This window comes from Peromyscus maniculatus, chromosome 1 (genome assembly GCF_049852395.1).
Source record: "Peromyscus maniculatus bairdii isolate BWxNUB_F1_BW_parent chromosome 1, HU_Pman_BW_mat_3.1, whole genome shotgun sequence".
In the NCBI taxonomy this organism is placed as follows: domain Eukaryota; kingdom Metazoa; phylum Chordata; class Mammalia; order Rodentia; family Cricetidae; genus Peromyscus; species Peromyscus maniculatus.
The window spans coordinates 159,633,652-159,650,894 of NC_134852.1; the positions used below are offsets into that span (position 1 = coordinate 159,633,652).

Sequence of the window (17,243 nt, forward strand, 5' to 3'; positions counted from 1 at the left end):
GTCTGACCACCAGAGCACAACCCCATTTTATAAATAAGGAGACTGAGGCCCCAGAGGAAATGGCAGTACCAGAGCTAGAGCCTAGAATGTTTTCATCCAAACCACACTGTACACAGGGTCCCTGAAGTCCACTTTTATTCATGTAAAAAAAAAAAAATCCCTAAATATAAAGGGTTGGCCTTTACTTCCCAGAGCTCCAGGGCCCCTCCTGCTGCTCCCTGGGAGTGCTGCAGGTTCGCCTCCAGCCCTTGTCCTGGGCCTGAGGTTAGAAAGGGAAGCTGAGGACTGAAGAGGCCCCAGAAAATGAGGTTAGTGTGAGACATCTGCCTGATTTTAAAAAAATAAAATTTCTAAAGATAAAATGTTTAAAAAAAAAAAAAAAAGCATTAGTGTCTTCTAGCCATTACCCGGTGCTCGCTCACGTCCTGTGGCCACCTATTTTTTTTTTCAAGACAGGGTTTCTCCGTGTAGTTTTGGTGCCTGTCCTGGATCTCACTCTGGAGACCAGGCTGGCCTCGAACTCACAGAGATCTATCCCCCTGGCTCTGCCTCCCGAGTGCTGGGATTAAAGGCGTGCTCCCCTGTTGCCCGGCCATGTGGCCACCTCTTGCTCAGCCAGTTTAGAGCTGGGTGTTCTCCTCCTGGCTCTCCAAGTCAGCGCCAGACAGGTGCCCGCCACTCCCAGGTGCATGACCATTGCTGGCACAAGCCACCAGGGGGCCGTCCCCAAGCCCTTCGGATGATGTCTCGCCCAGCAGGCATCGGCGGATCTCCTGGGGCAACCTCTCTCGCTGTTCTTGACACTCCTGGGTCAGCTGGGCCAGCAGCTGCCAAGAGAAATGAGTGTCCCGGGGGGCCAGGCTGCCCAGCTCCTGTCCACCCGCCCGTCCGCCCGCCTCCTCTCAGGCCTTACCTTGGGCTCCTCTTCCACTAGCTGCTGGAGGACTTGCTGCTGCCCTGCCAGGAGGCGCTCATGGCGCTGCTTCTGGGCCTCTTCTAGCTGTAAGGGAGGGCAAGAGTTCAGCTGAGGGAGGGGCAAGATCTGGAGGCCCTGAAATTAGGGAGAGGGGACCAGGGCTCCCAAGGACACTGAAGGTGTTCAATAGGATGCAGGCACCAGAGGCTGTTGGTACCGTGCCTGGAGGAAAGGCCTTTGGGAGAGCGATGTGGCACCCAAGCCAAGCCAGGCATGGAAGAGCTGAGTTTTTGATGAGTAAAGGAAGAGAGGCGGGGCTCACTCACCCGTCTGATGGAGTTGACTGACTCTGTGATGTGCCGCCGATTAATCTCTGTCAGCTCCCTGCAGAGGGGAAAGGGTTCGGTGCCCAGGCTCCCCAACCCCCCCCCCACCCCCGCCTCCCTCCCCTCACTCAATGGCTCCCAGCCCCGACACACTTACACTTCCTTCTTATGTTTCTCCCTTGTCTTGGCCTCTGAGATACTGTTGTTGCGCTTCCTGTCCAGGATCTTCTGCAGCTCCTTCTTCTCCCTGGGGCAGCCAGGAGGGACAGAGGGGTTCAGAGGCAGGACTCCTGGCACCAGAGTCCCACTGCACTCACACAGGACCCTCTACCTTTCTTTACCTTTCATTCAGCTCCTTCAGTCTCTTGAACTGGGTTGTGTGTGCATCCAGGACAACCTCCCTGAGCCGCTGCTGACCCTGGGGACACAGGCAGCCAGCCAGCAGGTAACAGAGGGCTGACGGGTCTACCCCGGAAGCTGGCTCTCCTTGCCTCCACCGCAGGCCCCTCACCTGTCTCAGGTGCTCCAGCCTCCGCTCAGTTTCTGCATCTGCCTGGGCCTCCCTCAGCTCCAGCAGGCTCTGCACCTGTCGGTTCTGGAACTCTCGGTACTGCTTGGCCTCCTCTTCCTCCTCCTTAATGTCCTCCACATTGGTAGCTCTGCCTCTGTAGGAAGAACCTTCTCAGTAATGCTAGGTCCCTGGCATAGGAGGACAGTTAGAGCAGGGCTCGTGCCAGCAGGCAGTGGCAGGCACCAGCCAGGTGAGGTCTGCTATGCAAATCAAGAGGACCAGCACGGGCCAGCAGCTGCACCGTTAGCTCCACACAAGTGACAAGTCCCTGCTTCTTGGCAGAGGACTTCAGAGGAGGTGTTACTACCAGGGAAGAGTGAGGACCAGTATGGGAGTCCACCTCCCCCTTCCTGTTATCCGAGTATGCCCACCCAGCATGGACAGCCACATGCACACCCCCCTCCAGCATTCCTGTCAGCACACAACCCAGGTGGCACCAGGCTGAGGGCACTCACGGAGCACTGGGGGCGGGCCGGCACCTGCCCTCAGCCCTGGCCTGAGCCAAGCCATCCAGAAGGCGGCGGGTGAGGGCCACAGCCTTGCGCTGGTGCTTTTTCTGCAGCTCCCTCAGGTCTCGCTCCTGCCGGCTCCGCAGCTTCACCATAGACTTGTGGTTTCGGAGCTCCTCCAGAGGGGCAGGCGTCACCTCTGCAAGGGAGAGGTGTAGGTAGCAGGCAGAGGAGGTGGGGTAGCCGGCAAGGTGGGCGGAGCATGGCCGAGCTGGATGGGGTAGATGCCCCCCAGGTGGCCCCACCCCGGATCAGGCTGTGCCCCTTACCAGAGAGGATGCTGGCAATCAAATCATCTCGCTGCCCTGGAGAGCAGAGGATCTGGTGAGAAGCTGGGGAGCCCAGCAGCAGATGGCTTCCCTGTGGCCCACTCCTAGGACAGGCTCCCCCTTACCTGGGCTACTGAGGGAGGTGCTAGTGGGGGAGGTGGTCGGACCCGGGGGCCATCGAGGCGAAGCATCCAGTGGGTTAGGTGTGGGGTTGGGCAAGAGCTGTGACCCTGGCTGTTGAGACTGCGTCTCCTGATACGTCTCTGTGCTGGTCTGAGCCTGCAAGAGAGAAAACTCCTTCCAAAAATGTCTTCTTCATCTCTGGGTCCTTCCACCTCTGGATGCCCTATGCCCCTCCCAGCTCCCTCTGCCTGCACAATGAAGAGATAGACAGTAGGCACCCCTAGACCCTGGTCCATGCCAGGAAGGCTGTGTGGTACCAGATCACTGCATGTCCTCAACAACTCCCAGATGATTCTGGAAAAGCCTGGCTTGGCCCCAAGAGTCCTCCAGTGTGTCCCTCCCACCCTTGCCCGCTGGTTCGTCTTCCTCCTGGATGCTCAGCTCCTGATTTAATCAGCAGAGGAAGCAACGGCAGAGCGGGCACCAGTCTCTTCGACTAACAGCTCCTCACAGCCCTAATTGCAGTCATCTCTTTCCTGGCCGCCACAGGCCCCATGGGGACTGGGTCAGGACATGTGGCCGAACCCCTGCTCCTGGCGCCTCCCCACAGAAGCCACTGCCTACCTCCTCCTGGCTTCCCTGGCTTCTAATGCCTCAGTGTATATATACCCAAGTTTTCTACTCCACCTAGAGTTGGAGAAACTCCTGTCTAGAGACAAGCCAAATCAATGCACATAGGTAAGTCCTCTTCCAAGAGCCCACAGCTGAGCTGAGGGTATAGCCCAGTGGTAACGCATGTGCCTGGCCTAATTAAAACCCTGGGCTCCGTCCCTATCTAGCCCTGGGGGAGAGAAGGTAAGGGGTTGGAAAACTGACTGCTCAGGAAAGTGCTCGCCATAAAAGCATGAGGACCTGTGGTCAGATCTCCTCACGCCCATAACCCCAGTGCCAGGATGGGCAAAGACAGGCAGATCCCTGGAGTTCACTGGCCAGCCAGTCTGGTTCAGTGAGAGACCCTATCTGAGAAAATAAGGTGGAGTGTGTCTCTGGAAAACCACATGCACATGTATGTGAACACATGCAGACATGTTTACACACAAAAGCAGAACCCCACAGCCCGTACGCCTGGTGCAAGTCATCCAAAGCTCCTGACAGTGCAACATGGCAGAAAGGTCAAGCTTTAGGGGCTAAAAATGGGCTGGAAGCCGAGGCAGGCTGTATGGAGCTCAGCCACTTCCCACAGCCTCAGTGTCCCGTCTCTGAGGGACATGGCCAGGAGCCAAGGATGTGACTGACCTCACAGTAGGCTTAGCAGCAAGCTGGCACTTAGCCGTCACTTGACATCATTTCCAGGTTTGAGTGAGACAAAAGGACCCAGAAAGGGGAGCAGGTTTTGCAGGCATGAGCTGGGCTGGTAAGACAGGAAACTAGGGTCTGCAGTAAGACACTTCACAGCTTGGTTTAGAGAGAGGTAGGTATCAGCTGGCAGGGCTGGGAACTGGGGGTACCCGTGGGAGAGTCATCCGCTGGTCTCCAGCGTCAAGGTAGGCCTAGCCCCGCCCACCCCCACTGTTGCCCACTCACCTCACTCTCCCCAATGAGAGCAGCCAGCTGCTTGGCCCGCTGGTCCATCAGGCTGACATGCTTGATGGGGTTAATCAGGGCCTCTGCATAGTCTAGAGGAAGCAGAAGGTCCAGTCTTCAGACCAAACCCCAGGCCACACTCTTCCTGCCAGCCCAGGGCGCCAAGGGTGGGAAGTCTGACCCCACTTGACCTGGGGCACCTACCTAGTTCAGCCACGCCCAAGTCCAGCTCCCACCCTCCTGGCCCCTGCCCTGCCCTACCACCCCGTCTCACCCTGGTGGTCATCGGGGATGTAGTCAGAAGCTTCAGTGTAGATAAGCAGGGCGGGCAGACACAATGGCTGGTTGGCCTCATTTCGCAGGCAGACATAGTGGTATCCTGGGCGGGCAGGAGGGTAAGGTCAGCTAGGCCTGGCCAAATCCCCAAGCCAACCTAGTGCTACCCAAAACCCATAGACTCACCCGAGCGGATGGCCGAGACAGGAAGGATGCGGTGCCCAACGAATCTGCCACCCTCCTCAAAGGCTGCAATGCGAAGCGAGGCCAGCGTGGGCAGCACAACCTGTAGGGGCCAGACTGCTGAGCTATGGGGCAGAGCCAGGACCGCCATACCACAGCCATCAAGGCTTCACCCTCAGAGCACAGAAGCCCAGCTCACAGGCAGCCAGAAGCCCTCAGAGTCATCCACAGGACAAGACAGGACAGGTCGCATCGTGGCCTGCTTAGCAACTATGTACTGAGCCGTGTGTATCAATTCAGGACACACTTCAACCAAGTCAAAAGCAGAGGTCATATTCCTACTCCTATGGGACCGTAGGAGTGGGTGCAAGCTTGGAGCTGTGGTCTCTGGCAAGTGCTTCCTGCTTTGGAGATGAGGCGGGCAGTGTCTGTTCCTCATGTGGGGAAGGAACAGGAACAACACAAGATAGGACAATGTTGTCATCATCCCTCCCCTACAGCCCAGCCCTGTCTCTCCTTATCCCCTCTGTCACTCAGAAGAGGACAGGGAACCCAAGCCTGACCACAGGACACACGCGGGGCCTGGGAGGTCAGCTGCCCCTTCCCGCTTTCTGGTCCCCAGCCACTACCAGGTGCCCGGCCCCCAGAGCCGAGTCAGGTGAGGCTGGCCTGCCGCAGGGTGGACTCACCTTGGGGAAATCAAAGGGTTCTTCATCCCACACAGGGTTGAATGAGTTCCCCTGAGACGTCCTGGTGCGGTATTTGCGCCTCGTGTCCACTGGGAGGCCAAACATGTCCACTTCGACGTAGATGCCCACCTTCCTGTCAGACAGGAACTGCCCGGAAATCACCTGCAGTGGGAGAGCCCAGGGAGGAAGTAAAGCAGCTGCTGTGTGTCCTACCCTCAGGACACCCCAGGCCCAGTCCCTCTCAGGACCCACCTTGACCCGCAAGGCGTTGGCTACGATGCCGTCGACAATGACCTCAGTGAAGGGGTCAAAGGACTTGTCCGGCCGCCGCATGAACTCGGGCTTGAGCAAGTACCCGCTGCGCCCGTTGTACTCAAACACGCCTGCGTTGAGCTGCATTGGCATGTCTGCGGGCAACACAGGCAGCGTCAGTTAAGTGGCCTCGGCGGGGTCATCCCGAGTTCAAGGTCCAGGGTCAAATGGATTCCAGGGTCCAGACTCAAGAACAACCAGACAGGTGAGGGTCCACAGAGTCAGTCAGGGTCGGGGTTCCAGATAAAGTATGGGTGCAGTTTTGGGACAAAGGATTAGGGAAAACCGAAGTCAGTAAGGTGGGTCAGGGTGTGTGCGCTGCCTAGTTTTACGTCAACCCGATCCCAGCCACAGTCATTTTGGAAGAGGGCACCTAAACTGCGAAAATGCCTCCCCCACATCAGATTGGCCTGTGGGCAAGCGTGTGGTGCATTTTCTTGATTAATGATTAATTGATGTGGGAGGGCCCAGCCCATTGTGGGCAGTGCGGCCCCTGGGCTGGTGGTCCTGGGTGCTGTAAGGAAGCAGGCTGAGCAAGCCAGGGGGAGCAAGCCAGGAAGCAGCGTTTCTCCATGGCTTCTGCTCCAGTTCCTGGCCTGGCTTCCCGCGAGGATGAACATGTAAGCTGTAAAATGGAATGAACCCCTTCCTTCCCAAGTTGCTTTTGGTCACATTGTTTTATCCCAGCAATAAAAACCCTAAGACAGAGGGCCAGAGCTCACCCAAGGTCTGGAAGTTGAGGGCAACAAGCTGGCAACCCACATTCCAAAAGAGCTGAGGCATGTAGTTGGAAGAGTCCACACGGGTGCCCTTGGGATAGATGCGGCTAAGCTGCTGTTTGTTGTATCTGGGGTTGGTGGTCAGGGCCATAAGGGAATAAGTGACCACCTTCTGCCAGCCTCTGCCTCAGGCCCCATCTCCACGCTCCTGGAAGCCCACTCCCAACAAAGCCGTCCATACCATTCCCCAGCCACTGCACCTCAACTTCCTGGTGTCCCCATGCAGATGGCTTCCGTGGGATCAATCCCTGAGGCATCTGCAAGTCCCTGCCTGGCCCCACCCCAGCCCCAATGCCTGGGGAGGATACTCCACAAATTCCATGGGACTCTTGGTCAGCTGTTCCATGGCCTTGGTCTCCACAAAGGATGACATCTCGAAGCACTTGTTCCTTTCTGTGGGCAGTGGAGGGGAAAGCGTCAGGCCCGGCCGGGCCTGGCAGGGCCAGCTCCCAGTCACCCAGCTCCACTTACTTCGAGCAGCCTCAAAAGACTTGAACTTGACAGGCTCAATGTAGTTGACAAGTGTCGACATCTCCTCGGTGGCATTGACCTCACTGCTGGCTGTGCCCTGTGGCCCCCAAACTCAAGGTCAGTGGGACCAGATGTCCCTTACTTGCCCCCACAAAAGGGGGGCTAGCCCTTTCCCACCCCTGCAGTCATACTGCCCAGCAGCTTCCTGCAGGACACCTTGATATCACCTTGACAGTGACCTTTCTGTCACCTCTACTTGCCAGTGTTCCCCTTGACGCTCCCTCCTCTTGCCCCAGTTCCTCCTGCCACAGGGCCTTAGCACATGCTAGTCCCACCTCTTCAGGTCTGTCTGCCCCAACCTTCCCTCCAGGGCAGAGTCCCCTTCCCCTGCTCTGCAATTCTGTGTCCTCTTTTCTTTAAACCTTTTTTTTTTTTTTTTTAAGATTTATTTATTTATTACGTATACAGTGTTCTGCCTGCAGGCCAGAAGAAGGAACTAGATCTCATTACAGACGGTTATGAGCCACCATGTGGTTGCTGGGAATTGAACTCAGGACCTCTGGAAGAGCAGCCTGTCTTTTTAACCTCTGAGCCATCTCTCCAGCCCCTTTTCTTTAAACTTTTAACTTCATTTATTTTTCCTTTGTGTGTGTGATAGTGTATGGAAGTGTGGGTACTTGCTGCCACTGTGCACATGGTTGATCAGAGGACAACTTTAGGGAGTTAGTTCCCACCTTGTCTCGGGTTCTGGGTATCAAACCTAGGTCACTATGCTTGTATGGTAAGCAATGATACCTTGCCAGCACTGCAATTTTATTTATTTTGAGACAGGGTCTCTCTATGTTGCACTTGCCAGCCTAGAACTCACTATGTAGACAGACCAGGCTGGGCTCAAACTCAGAGATCCGCCTGTCTCTGCCTCCCAATGCTGGTATTGAAGGCATGCGTCAGCACACCTAGCTGGCTCTTCATTACTGCATTTATGTATTATATGTGAAGAGGACGAGCATGTGGAGGCAGATGCTTTTATTAGGGGAGCCATCTCCTTGGCCTTGCACCCTAACTCTTATAGGTTCGTTTGCATACCACTTAAACTGGGGGCTACAGAACTCAAGCTCAGGAGAGTAAATGATCGGCACACTGGCTGTCACCCAGCAGGTGCTCAACAAACAGCCCCCTCAACCCGCCTGTGGTCCTGACCTCATCCGTAGTGGGTTTTTTTGGATCTGTTTCCTCCTCTTCTTCATCTTCTTCCTCATCCTCTCGGTCAGCAGGCATGAGAACATTAGGTCCCCGGCTGAGGCCCTCCTCACCCAGAGACTTCTGGGCCTCCAGGCTGGTCTTCTCAAGTCCCATCTCCTCCCCATTGCTTAGGCCGGGGCAGCTGTCTGAGCTGGGGGACCCTGCACAAGGGCCAAGAGTCAAAGGTCAGGACCACAGGCTGATGCTGAGGAGAGCTGCAGCTGTGCTCACTATGTGTGGGGAGGTCAGGGCGCCTTTTTAGAGAAGCACAGCTGGCGGAGAGGGTAGGGGTCACGATCTGGATGGCATTAAAGCTGGTGGTCATCCAGAGGGGTCACAGGTCAGAGTTACACTCTCTCTCTCTCCATATATATTTATATATATGGAACTGGAACAACAGCCTGAACAGCCTGAACATGGTAACATGGATGGGCTGCAAGCTGAGCTCAGCCAGAGCCATACCCAGTGGGGATTAGTGAGGTGAGCAGTAATTGTCATGTGATAGGGGACCTCAATGAAGTGACAGGGCAAAGGTTAGCTGAAATTTTAAGGAGCTGGGTGAGCAGAGTTAGTGGAAGTTACAGGTCAAGTGTCAGGAGCCTGAAGGAAGAAGTTCACTGAGGTCAAAGGTCAGAATCCAGAACCCTACCCTGACCAGGCGGCAGTGACAGGTTGGAAGTCAGGGCTGAGAGGTCACCCCTCAGCTAAGAGGTGGTAAGGAAGGAGGTCAGGGGCTGGGGTGATGGAGACAACGGGGTGAGAGGTTAAGTCAGTGTTAGGACCTGGGCTGGAGGTCGGGCCGGGCCATACCTAGCTGGGGTGAGGAGGGCTCTGTGGCGGCTGAGCTCTCGCTCAGGGCTGAGTTGCTCTGCTCCAGCGGCCTCTTGCGAATGGAGCTGTCAGAGACGCCTGTGCTGGGCCGATGTCTCTTCTTGTTCTTCACCAGGATGCGGCCCATCAGGTCCTGTGGACTAGGCAGGGGGACGCCCGCAGATAGCTGGGCAGTGTGGACACATCAGGACCTACTCAGTCACGCTTCACCTCCAAACACCCCCCTTAGCTCCAAGCCCCCCCATACCGGGTACTTATCCAGTGGGTCAATAAGCAACGCGTCCCCGAAGATAGAGCGGCAGTACTCAGCCATCTTGGCCTGCTGCTTTGCCCTGTGGGGACAAGGTCAGAGGTCAGAGGCTCCCAGGGGAAGCTGAGGCAGTTCAGGTTCACAGATGATTAAATCCATGAAAGAAGGGCTGTGTTGGGGTCCATCTGAGGTGCCACCGTCTGAGGTTCCTCTGGAGATTCCCAGGGCAGACCCACTCACGAGTCTACATGGTTCTCGAAGGAGAGGATGACCGGGTAGGGCGAGGTCTTGAAGGCTGTCTCAGCAATGGCCTCCAGCACGTCCCGTAACGGCACCTCGGTGGTCATGGTGAAACCATGCGTAATGAAGGGCTCCTCCTCCGGGGGCCGTCCCTTCCATACGTCCAGCTCCACACAGCGGCAGCCCCACAGCAGCGCCTGGCGGTACATCTCCACCGACGACGTTCCGGCCAGCTGGCCCGCTGCAGGGGAGGCCGCGTCACCACCCACTGGCCACCCCATTCCCCGGAGAACCGACCCATACTGGGGACAGAGAGACCCCTGACACAGCCAACTCCAGGGTGCTACACTCTGGCCAGTCTGTTACTCCTCCACTCAGTGTGAGGCCAGCACCCTCTCCCCAAGAAGCCCTCAGGAAAGGGTAGACATGCTAACCCCCAGCCCCTGGCATTCACCAGGCGGGAGCAGAGCAGGCGGCATTCAGCAGCATTTGCAGACCCAGCTGGTTCTTCCTTCAAGACTCACATCCTCTCACATAAGACACTCCCAGCCCTGCCCTACTACCCTGAACTGTGGAATCCTCAGATACCTTCCAGAACTCCCTAGGACCTAACTAGTCTCTACTATTCCTGCTCTCCATCTCTGGCCTGCACCAGCCTCACTCACTACCTCTTGCCTAGAGGATCACAGTCCCTCCCTGCCTCCAACCCAATCTCCACAGAACTTCAGACAACTTACCCGGTTCCAGTGCTTTCTCTTCTTCAGGCTCTCCAAAGAACCTCTCTGCCACTCACATTGAGTCCAGAAGCCCTCCAGACCAGGGTGCTCCTGCCTCCCTTTCCTAACCACCTCTCACTAGCCCTCTCCTTCTGTGGACCTGTCCCTAGGCCCATGTTCCCCTACCCCTGGCTCCCTTTCTTGCTTCTCCTGGGGCTATGCATGTGGTAGGCTAGTGTTCCATCCCTGAGATACACACACTCCCCATCCCCTTTTTTTAACTTCTAAACCCATTCATCTCCTGCCCAGGCATCTGTACAGGCTACCCCTGCACAATGCCCTCAGCCCCTCTCCAGGGACACTTCAAGATACCCACCCATGCCCGGCGGTGGTGGTGGCGCACGCCTTTAATCCCAGCACTCGGGAGGCAGAGGCAGGTGGATCTCTGTGAGTTCGAGGCCAACCTGGGCTACAGAGTGAGTTCCAGGAAAGGCGCAAAGCTACACAGAGAAACCCTGTCTCGAAAAAAAAAGGCACAAAGCTACACAGAGAAACCCTGTCTCGAAAAACCAAAAAAAAAAAAAAAAGATACCCATCCATAAGGCACACCCACAGAGATATTGACTCTGGGGTAGGGTGGCTGTTCCCCAGCCCTTCCCCAGTGCTGGCCATGGATGATCAAATTGAAAGCTCTCCCCCAAAGGAGAAGCAGTGCGAGGCCAGGGATGTGGGTGTCTTTGCCCCCCGCTCTCTCACTTACCAGTGAGATAGGTATTATGTGAAGAGTTGATGAAGTATGCACTCAGTGGCTGCGTCATGTCCATGCTCAGGTCCAGGGCCTCCAGCGGCAGGATGCCGTTCTCCTCTCCTCCCAGGTAGCGGCTGAAGCCCTCCATGGACATCTGGTCTGGAGATGGAGTGCCAACAGGTCACCTGGGCTTGGCCTGTCCCACGCACACCACCCCCACTGCCACCAGCCGCTCACCTCGCTCCAGGAACTGTTGGTTAGGCTCATATTTCTCGATGAGCAACCGAGCCTGCGAGGGCCGCAGTGGCGGGTACAGAACTTCATTGAGTCTTGGGTCTCTTTGCTTCTGGTTGATAAAGTCCATGAGCTGCTCCAGAGTGAGGTACGGCTTGCCCTTGGCACCTCTGGAGGGGCCCAGAAGCTGGGTCAGGCTGTGGCCTCAGTTCCCACCTCGTGCTAAGCCCTCACCCTGGGAGACAGAAGTGGGAAGGCCTGCACCTAACTTCAGCTGCCACAGATTGGTATTCTGGGCCTCAGTTTCCCTGTCCACTCTCCTGACCACTCAACAGTGTCAGGCAGAAGACGGACTGGCATCAGCACTCACAATGGCTTTAGAAGCTGCTAAATGCTCAACCCACTACCCTGAGTCTCTAGACCCTAGGACCAATCTTGGCTCTGGCCTCCCACACTGTGTTGGCTCAGGCAGGTCCCCCAACACCTCTGAGCCCCTTGGTTCCCATCCTGAGTGGGTTGATTAAGCCACCTGTGGCAAAGGGCTGGCACACAGTGCTCCAGAAACCACAGGAGAGTCCCAGGGAGGTCCTGCCTTCCTTACACTGACACCTGTGAACCTGCCCACCCACACCACTTTTCACTGGGCCAGAAGAACACTGAGCAGAAGGCAGAGGCAGAGCCCAGCCTATGGGAACCACTCCCTGGCCACTTACATCTCGAGCAGGATCTTGTCAATATCCGGTCGCAGGCACAGCTTGTTCAAGAACCGCTCAAAGATTTCCAAGGAAAACTCATCAGGCCGGATGGACTCACTCTGAGGGTGAGGAGTGTGGAGTGAGAACCTAGGGCAGCCAGTTCCAGAAAGTGGGCACCCACTGTGACACCCCACCCTGCCCCACCCTCACCCTGGCCCTGGCCCCACACACCCGGTTGAAGTTGAGGCCACAGGACTCCAGCGCAGTCTCCACCCGCTTCTTGTCTGCTGAGAACATCTTCAGAATGCTGATGCAGGCGGGAGAGGTCAGGGTCAGTTGGGGGGCAAAGATCACCAAGGTCAGGGCAGGAGAGAAGATGCTGAGGGGGGAGGGATGCTCACTTCTTGACTGGAATCCGTCCATCCTGGTTCACCTGCAGCTTCAGCTTTGTATATCTGGGGAGACGGGTATGAGGATCAGATCCTGGGCCTGGTCAGCTGCACCCCCAGTGCTCCCCAGGGGGACCCAGGGCTCACGCTTTCCGCAGGAAGGTGTTCCGGGAGGCGTTCTGAGCCAGTATGTTCATCGCCAGTTTGAACAACTCCTCCGACCAGACCTGGGAGTTAGCACACACACGGGGAAGAGGTGAAGGGGGCTGAGGGGCTGGCCCAGTCACCCTTACATCCCCAACAGAGTATGGGACGGAAAACATCAAGGGGATGAAACCAGGAGTGGTGGCTCATGCCTGTGATCCCAGCACTTGAGAAACTCAGGCAGGAGGATTGCTTCAAGTTGGAGGCCAGCCTGGGCTCCAGGATGTCTTCCAATGAAGCGTCTGCTTTCCTGGACGGTCTCTCGACCCCAACCCACCTTGACTGTGTCATCTTGCACGGCCATGAAGTTCAGGAATGTGGTGTTGACTGGGTCCGGCCCAGCCACCACCGTCATCAGCTTCTCCTCCAGCCGGGCATCAGGGCCTCCAAAGCCCAGGACTTCCCGAATCTTGGGGTCCTGTGTAGTGAAAGTCAAGGGTGAGGGGAAGGGGTGCACTGTCCCGACAACCTTGGTCCCTCAGTACGAGGCCTCATCCCTCACCTTGGGCAGGCGGGCATAACGACCTGTCCGTGTGTCCCTGATGGAGCTGATGTCCAGGGTGTCCACCTCCTAGGGAAACCAGAGTCAAGGTTTGTGTGTAGGAGGCAGGAGGGGTCTTTAATCTCCCCACCACCCCAGCTGAGGAATGCCCAAGTCCTGGTTAGGTCTCAACCCCAGGCCAAGGGAACCAGGCAGGGGTCTCCCGTGGCCGGGGTCTCCCGTGGCGGGGGTCTCCCGTGGCCGGGGGTCTCCCGTGGCGGGGGTCTCCCGTGGCGGGGGGTCTCCTGTGGCCGGGGTCTCCCGTGACCGGGGTCTCCCATGGCCGGGGTCTCCCGTGGCGGGGGGTCTCCCGTGGCTGGGGTCTCCCGTGGCCGGGGTCTCCCGTGGCTGGGGTCTCCCGTGGCAGGGGCCTGGGCCTGAGCCAGCAGCACCAGCACACTCTCACCATGTTGGGTCCCGTCCAGTACAAGAAGAAACCATTGGGATCCACACGCAGGGTCACCAAGTTCCTACTGGAGGCCTCCTGAGGGCAGCACAGAGGACAAGGGTCAGGGAGTGAGAGCTGGGACAGGCTTGGTCCTGGACCAAGCTGATTTTACCAGTGAGCCAAGCAGAAGCTCCTCCAGCCTGCAGGTGCTCCTGGAGAAGAAGGCAAGACCTCAGCATGACATCTCAGGTTCAGTCCCCACACTCCTCCCAGCTGCACCCTTTCCCCCGAGATGCTGTCCCACAGGCTACTAGCTGCTCTGTCCCCTCCACCTGCCTGCCTTTTGTCACGCCCTTCCCTGTGCTGTCCTTTTTTTTTTTTTTTTTTCTTGAGACAGAGTTTCTCTGTGTAGTTTTGGTGCCTGCCCTGGATCTCGCTCTGTAGACCAGGCTGGCCTCGAACTCACAGAGATCCACCTGCCTCTGCCTCCCGAGTGCTGGGACTAAAGGCATGCGCCACCACCGCCCAGCGTGCTTTCCTTTCCTATCTACCCCTGAAATGTCTGTGGAGGTTTCCAGGAGCCCATCCTAGCCTCGGTTTCCCCCGAAGGCCTGAGAGATCAGGGGTGCTAGAATCCCTGCTCCACCGCCCCCTTACATAAGCACACCCCAACCGTATGAAAGCAGGGGGCTGGGAGCCTGGATCTAAAGCCTTGCTGTGTCCCTTGAGGCAACTGGCCACCCTAAGGTCTGCCTCAAAGCCCGTCACCCATCACGCTGTAGCTCATGGGATCTTCCATTAGCCTTCAGGCTCACCCCATGTTATAGAAGAGCCCCCACCCGCTCCAGGAAGACTAGGCAGGAACTTCCCATTCTCCATAACAGCTCTAAGATGACTGACAGGAGGGCAGGATATCAGGAATATGCCTATTTTCTGAAAAGGACCCCGTCATTGATGCGCAAGGCTATCTACCCCATATACTCAGAACCAGCAAAGAAAGGCTTGCACTCCAGCCGGAGAACCCCCCTTGAGCACCCCACCCTGCAAACTGCTGCTCTGGACAATCCGGCCACCAACCATGCACAGTCCCAGTTCCACAGCCCCAACTGTGGACCACGTCCGGTTCTACACCCTGAATTTCAACAGCCTCCCCCGTCTCCAGGCTCTCCAAAGCCGGGTCCTGCCATCATCTCCGTTATACACGGGAGGAAACCGAGGAGCCAGGATTTGCAGGGTTATATTCACAAAGTCCTGGCACCTAGGAAACGGGGAGCTAAGACCCCTTGCAGGGCCCCAGCTCCTGGTTTCAGGCCTCACAGGCAGCGGGGACATCAGCTGGAAGACTGGAATTGCACGGCCCCACCCATGCTGTCTTGGTTTACAGAAGGATGGCAGCCGATCCGGGGACTCGGGTCCCTAAACCTTTTGTATGGGTGGTCCTTCAACTCTAATGGGAGAACACTGGGCCCCTCCCAACCCCTCCAGGAGATCCCCAACCTTGCCCTGGGCCTGACTGCACAGCCCCCAGTAGTGCTAGGAAGGGGGAGATGTGTGGGTGCTGTCCCTAGAGCCCCCCCCATGGGACCGTCTCCAGGGGCCTAACTTCCAAAGGCCATCCAGGCCCCTGGCTCTTCAGTCCCAAACTGTGTTCAGCACCCCCACACCACCCCGGGCCCTCTCCCTGTTTCCACTTCCTTATTTGGGTTTATCACAGTGCAAGGAAAAGGAGAAACTTTTCCCTTTAGGCAGGCCTGGGGAAAGGGGTCTCCTGGGGCCGCGGGGATGCCCAGGCACCCCTCGCCCAACACACCTGCAGCTAAGGCCACGCCCCCAGCCCCTCCCCTTAGTTCCCACTCCTGCCCCACCCAGCCGGAAAGAAACCTAGCGTCTTCCAGGCCTATGGCCTGACTGGGGAGGAACAGTAAAGGAAGCTCAGGCCGCTGGGTCGAGGCTCTAGGGAGCGGGAGGCCCAGGGGGCAGGGGAGGGAACGGAACGTGGGTGAGACGTGGGATCCGGATAAGAAGCCGCAGGTGGGTATCGGGTAAGGATCAGGAGAAAAGCAGTAAAAACTGGGGTCCAGGATTTATTGGGGTTCAAAGTCCCGAAGTGAAGGAGTGGGGAGCAAAGTTCCCAGAGTTGGAGGAACTTGGAGGAGACAAAGTCTCTCCAGTGAGGGGTGACTTGGTGCTCCCACCTGAACAGAAAGCTCGCGGGGATCCTGAAGCAGGGCGAAAGGGTGAGGGTGAGGGTTAGGGACAGGGTGAAAGTGGTGAATAGAAGAGAACTGCTCAGGTGCGGCGCTGGGGAGAGTGGGATCCCAGAGGCACTCCACCCAGGACAAGGATGCCCTACGTCCCGTGGGAGTGCAGTGCCGGGCGCAGGGGGCTCGGGGACCAGACCAGTATCGGAGAACCAGAATTGGTCTGGCAAGAATGGGAAGGAGGCGTGCGAGAGGAGCAGGATTTACAGGCTTCGAAGTCTCCACGCCAAGGCGTGGAGAGCCCAACTGACCACAGCTGAAGGACTGGCTGGGTTGCGGACTGGGCTGCCGGGGGGACAAAGTCTTCAATTACTGAGACGACAGGGGACTCAAGTTTCCGGAGGGCAGCAAGGCTGGAATGGGGGGCGCCGTGGTCAGGCAACGCTGAAGTGGGGGTCCCTGGCATCTGGCCGCATGAGAGTGAAGGAGTCCTCCGGTCTGGGGAGCGCAGGGGACAGCCGCTCTTACCTCGTCCCATTTGATGAACTTACTCCCGCGTCGCAGGGTCTCCACCACGGTGGGCGGCTCCAGCTGCAGCGCGTGGACGCCGGGCCTGGCGCCCGCCATGGCCAAGCCGGGGGCGGCTCGGGGACCCACGGAGCCCCGACGGGAACCGACGGTGCCGCTGCGCTTTCCACACCCTCCCGCGCGGCCCGCTCCGGCCCCGCGGCGTCAGCGCCCGCCCGCCAGCCAGTCTGTCCCGGACCGACCGGAGACTCGGCGCCCGGCCCCGCCCCCGCCCAGCTCCGCCCCGTCGGGCGGTGCCGCCCCCTCCCTCCGCGTCGGGCCCGCCCGGTCCGCGGCGGCGCCCCCTGGCGGTCGGGGCGGCGACTGCATCCAGAGGAAGGATGGAGCAGATTTGGAGGGTCTTTGTTGGCCGGCTCAGTAAGGGCTTTATTTTTCAGGGGTCTTGAGTAAAAGAAGAGAACTTGGGGCCACGGAGCTATCGAGTGTGCACCTGGTAGGACGGACGTTAGAGCTGCCTAAGATGGGCCAAGGTCAGCCCGTCGAGGGCTCCAAGTGGAAAAGAGGGAGATAATAGGGTGGGGGGACGCAGAGCTTTGTACCCCACCCCGCTCCCGCCGCACTTAACTGAGCTCAGGAAACGTCACCCCATCTCCCTCCATCCCACTTCACCGGCTTGCCCTCACTTCGCCTCACCCCCTCCTGCTGCAGCGCAGTCCCCCCTCCCAGGGAGCACTTAGCTGGCTAATGGGCCTCCCGCCGGCAAGCGCCCCTCCCCCGTCCCTAGCCCTGGAGGCCCGGAGCCTGCCACCTCCTTTGAGGACCCAGGCATGCTGGCTTTCCAGAGAAAACCTTGGCTCTGTTCTTGCGCTGCTGACCCTGTGATGGGAGCTAGTCTCTGTTGAGTCTCCTAGCTGAAAACTGCAAAGTGAAGGATGGTTGTTTGCCCAGCGGGGGCAGAAGCCTCGTGGGTGTCCCCAAAGGAGGGGTTGTGCAGCGCCTGGCCCACAGCAGGTGCCCTGAAATCTGTG

General features: G+C 57.9%; 1 protein-coding gene across 2 annotated transcripts; it reads right to left on the minus strand.

Annotated features, from left to right (window-relative positions):
* Nucleotides 1-118: 118 nt before the first annotated feature.
* On the minus strand, nt 119-16,449 carry Plcb3 (phospholipase C beta 3). 2 transcript variants are annotated; one of them, XM_006980724.4, is made up of 31 exons: nt 16,216-16,449; nt 13,505-13,582; nt 13,060-13,128; nt 12,835-12,975; nt 12,501-12,580; nt 12,366-12,419; nt 12,196-12,271; nt 11,983-12,083; nt 11,273-11,439; nt 11,048-11,194; nt 9,572-9,812; nt 9,329-9,413; nt 9,061-9,247; nt 8,209-8,411; nt 7,009-7,105; nt 6,846-6,930; nt 6,481-6,605; nt 5,699-5,853; nt 5,447-5,608; nt 4,761-4,860; nt 4,573-4,677; nt 4,299-4,390; nt 2,717-2,870; nt 2,592-2,627; nt 2,269-2,461; nt 1,754-1,907; nt 1,584-1,660; nt 1,400-1,489; nt 1,243-1,300; nt 914-1,000; nt 119-827 (listed from the first exon to the last, which is right to left on the minus strand). In XM_006980724.4, exons 1-31 carry the CDS (start codon nt 16,312-16,314, stop codon nt 621-623), a joined length of 3,705 nt encoding a protein of 1,234 aa, XP_006980786.2. In that variant the 5' UTR covers nt 16,315-16,449; the 3' UTR covers nt 119-620. The 2 variants fall into 2 exon arrangements, with proteins under 2 accessions (XP_006980786.2, XP_076414450.1); XM_076558335.1 differs by lacking the exons at nt 12,196-12,271; nt 12,366-12,419; nt 12,501-12,580; ... (2 more) ...; nt 13,505-13,582; nt 16,216-16,449 and having other exon boundaries at nt 11,273-11,504; nt 11,983-12,064.
* Between the last annotated feature and the right edge of the window lie 794 nt (nt 16,450-17,243).